General features: G+C 38.4%; 1 protein-coding gene across 1 annotated transcript; it reads left to right on the top strand.

Moving 5' to 3' along the window:
• The first annotated feature begins 356 nt into the window (after window positions 1-356).
• LOC145832286 (lipase member K-like) lies at window positions 357-1,562 on the top strand. The gene has a single exon (XM_082939605.1). The coding sequence runs from the start codon at window positions 357-359 to the stop codon at window positions 1,560-1,562; it is 1,206 nt and encodes a 401-aa protein (XP_082795731.1).
• Window positions 1,563-2,437: the final 875 nt, after the last annotated feature.

Raw genomic sequence — 2,437 nt, 5'->3', positions numbered from 1 at the left:
AATTTCATTTTAGCATAAATCGATGAACGAGAGGTCTTTTGACAATTGGTCATTAAACCAAACTTATCTTAAACATTTTCGTTTTTGTGTTGAATAAATTTATTTTTAAGTTCTACTAAAGTTGACAAAAAAGAAAAAAATTATGCCAAATAATTAATTATATAATTAAACACTAGTATAGCAATTACCAATTGTTAAACTAAGAACCAAATTGTAAGTTCTTTACTCTTGTTAAAAAACAAAACTTTAATTTGAATTAAAATATTAGCATAGTGACGTAGTTTGTTAAATTATAGTGTAGCTTAAAAAAAAGTTGTCAATGTTCAACTTTGTTTGTTTGTACTGTTTGTTTTAAAATGAGCTCAGAAAACTTACGCATCAGAGATTTCAGTCACCACTGCCAGTCGTGCATGGTGACCAAACTGGCGTCGCAAGTCGGACTGCAGTGCGAAAAGCACGAGGTCACCACCGAAGACGGCTACGTGATAACGCTGTTCAGAATAATTCCGGAAGAACCAACTCAGTCTTATTCGAATCAGAGCAAAGCGAAAAATTCCGTTTTGATCTTGACTGGAGTTGTCGGCGACGCGACCTTGTGGTTTTGCAGTGGAAATCCCAGCTCTTTGCCGAACATGCTGGCAAGTTCGAACTACGACGTGTGGCTGCTGGAACCGCGCGGCTGCAACAACTCGAAAAAGCACACCAGCCTCAGCGCTGAAGCAGACCCGGAATTTTGGAACTTTTCATTCCACGAAATAGCGGTGAAGGATCTTCCCGCGGCAGTGGATTTCGTTTTGGCGACGACGGCAAAGCAACGGCTTCATTTCGTCGGGTACTCTCAAGGCTCGATGGTAGGGCTCGTGGGTTTGTCGGAGGTTGCGGAGTTGAACAACAAAATTTCGTCTTACCACGGCGTGGCGCCGGTTTTCATGCTGAAAAACATGCCCATGGACATGCAGTTGGCTGCCAGCCTGGTCACAAGCAGCTGGTTTCCCTCAAACTACTTGCTGGGAATGGAAATCAAGCCCAACGCCATGCTGGTTTACTTGTTTTGGAAGTTGGTACTGATTGTGCGCCGTTGGTTGGGAGATAAGAAACCCGACGGAGTTCTCAGCAACTCGGGAGTGCTTCACCTCGACCATTACTACGGAGCCAACTTACCTTATTGTCTGACTATTTTTTCAGGAACGTCCTTTAAAAACTTGTTGCACGGGAGCCAGTGCATAAAGAGCGGAGAAACGAGGCATTTCGACTTTGGCAATGAAAAAAATAAAAAAAACTACGGCTCCAGCGCGCCACCTAGATACGACATAACGAAAGCTGAAGTTCCCAGCTACTTGTACTTTGGAAGCGTTGACAATACTTCGAAGGTGGACGATGGGCAATACATAATCGACAGGCTTCCGAACGTCAAAGAAGTTGTGTACATCGAAGGTTTCGACCACTGGGACTTCCCTTTTGGCAAGAGAGCGCCAGCAGAATGTTACTCCACATTAGTAAAAAATCTCGGAGAACACGAAGGGGTTTTGAACAAGATTTGGAACAAGTTCAACATTTTTTGAAAAACTTTGTTCGTATTGCAAAAATGCTCTAAGACGAATAAAGAGGAGCCTGCACATATAATTTAGTTTTAGTCCACAGGTTTTACTGTTGTGAAGTTTTTTCCGTGCACAAACTTTTTTTGAACTCAAACAACTTCAAAATAATGCAAACTGAACATTAAGTATTATTTCGCTTTTTTTTTCGTTCTCTAAATCCCAAGCTCTAAACTCCGCACAAATATACCGAAGACTAATTTATATTTCTTTGCTCTTTATCAAAAATACCTAGTGTAAGCTTCAGAATTTTTAATGGAATATCTAGTGTAACTCCCGTAACTCCTAACAAATATGCCAAAGACCTTGTTTTCTTTCCGGATTCTAGATCCTGTAGATAACTATTATACACTACTACTAAAATATACAAATTAACAAAATTCAGCTAGTAAGAGTCTTAACTAGTTTTATATATTTATAAATGCTGTACACTTAATGTATGTAACTATTTTCAAGTAAAAATTAAAAACGACAAGGTCATCGAAAGTTTTAAAAGCAGCGCATATTTTTTACCAAAAAAGCGTCAACACATCTGTTATCACATATATTAACTGTCATAATTGTAAAGTTTTAGGTAAATTTGCTCCAATTTCTACAAGTATTTTGGATTAACCAAAGTTGACTATCCGCAAAAAAAAATTGCAGGTTATCTTACTTGTACAAAGTACATACAGTACTCTGGTGTACTCTGTTAGAATAAAATCATACATAAAAAAAGTGCTTCTCACTAAAGTAATTACTAATCTAATGTAAAGTTACTTTCGCGTAACTTTGCATGCTGAAAAGTGCATTAATATACGGCAAGTATGTTGCAGGATCAATTTTATGCTTTAAACTGATGT

Source organism: Thalia democratica, chromosome 3 (genome assembly GCF_965202585.1).
Source record: "Thalia democratica chromosome 3, ktThaDemo2.hap1.1, whole genome shotgun sequence".
Lineage (NCBI taxonomy): Eukaryota > Metazoa > Chordata > Thaliacea > Salpida > Salpidae > Thalia > Thalia democratica.
The sequence above is the reverse complement of the archived record's forward strand: the minus strand, read 5'-3'. Positions and strand labels throughout refer to the sequence as shown.

What these genes read in the sequence shown, in the direction of transcription:
- LOC145832286 (XM_082939605.1), top strand. Translation starts at nt 357, where the DNA reads ATGAGCTCAGAAAACTTACGCATCAGAGATTTCAGTCACCACTGCCAG.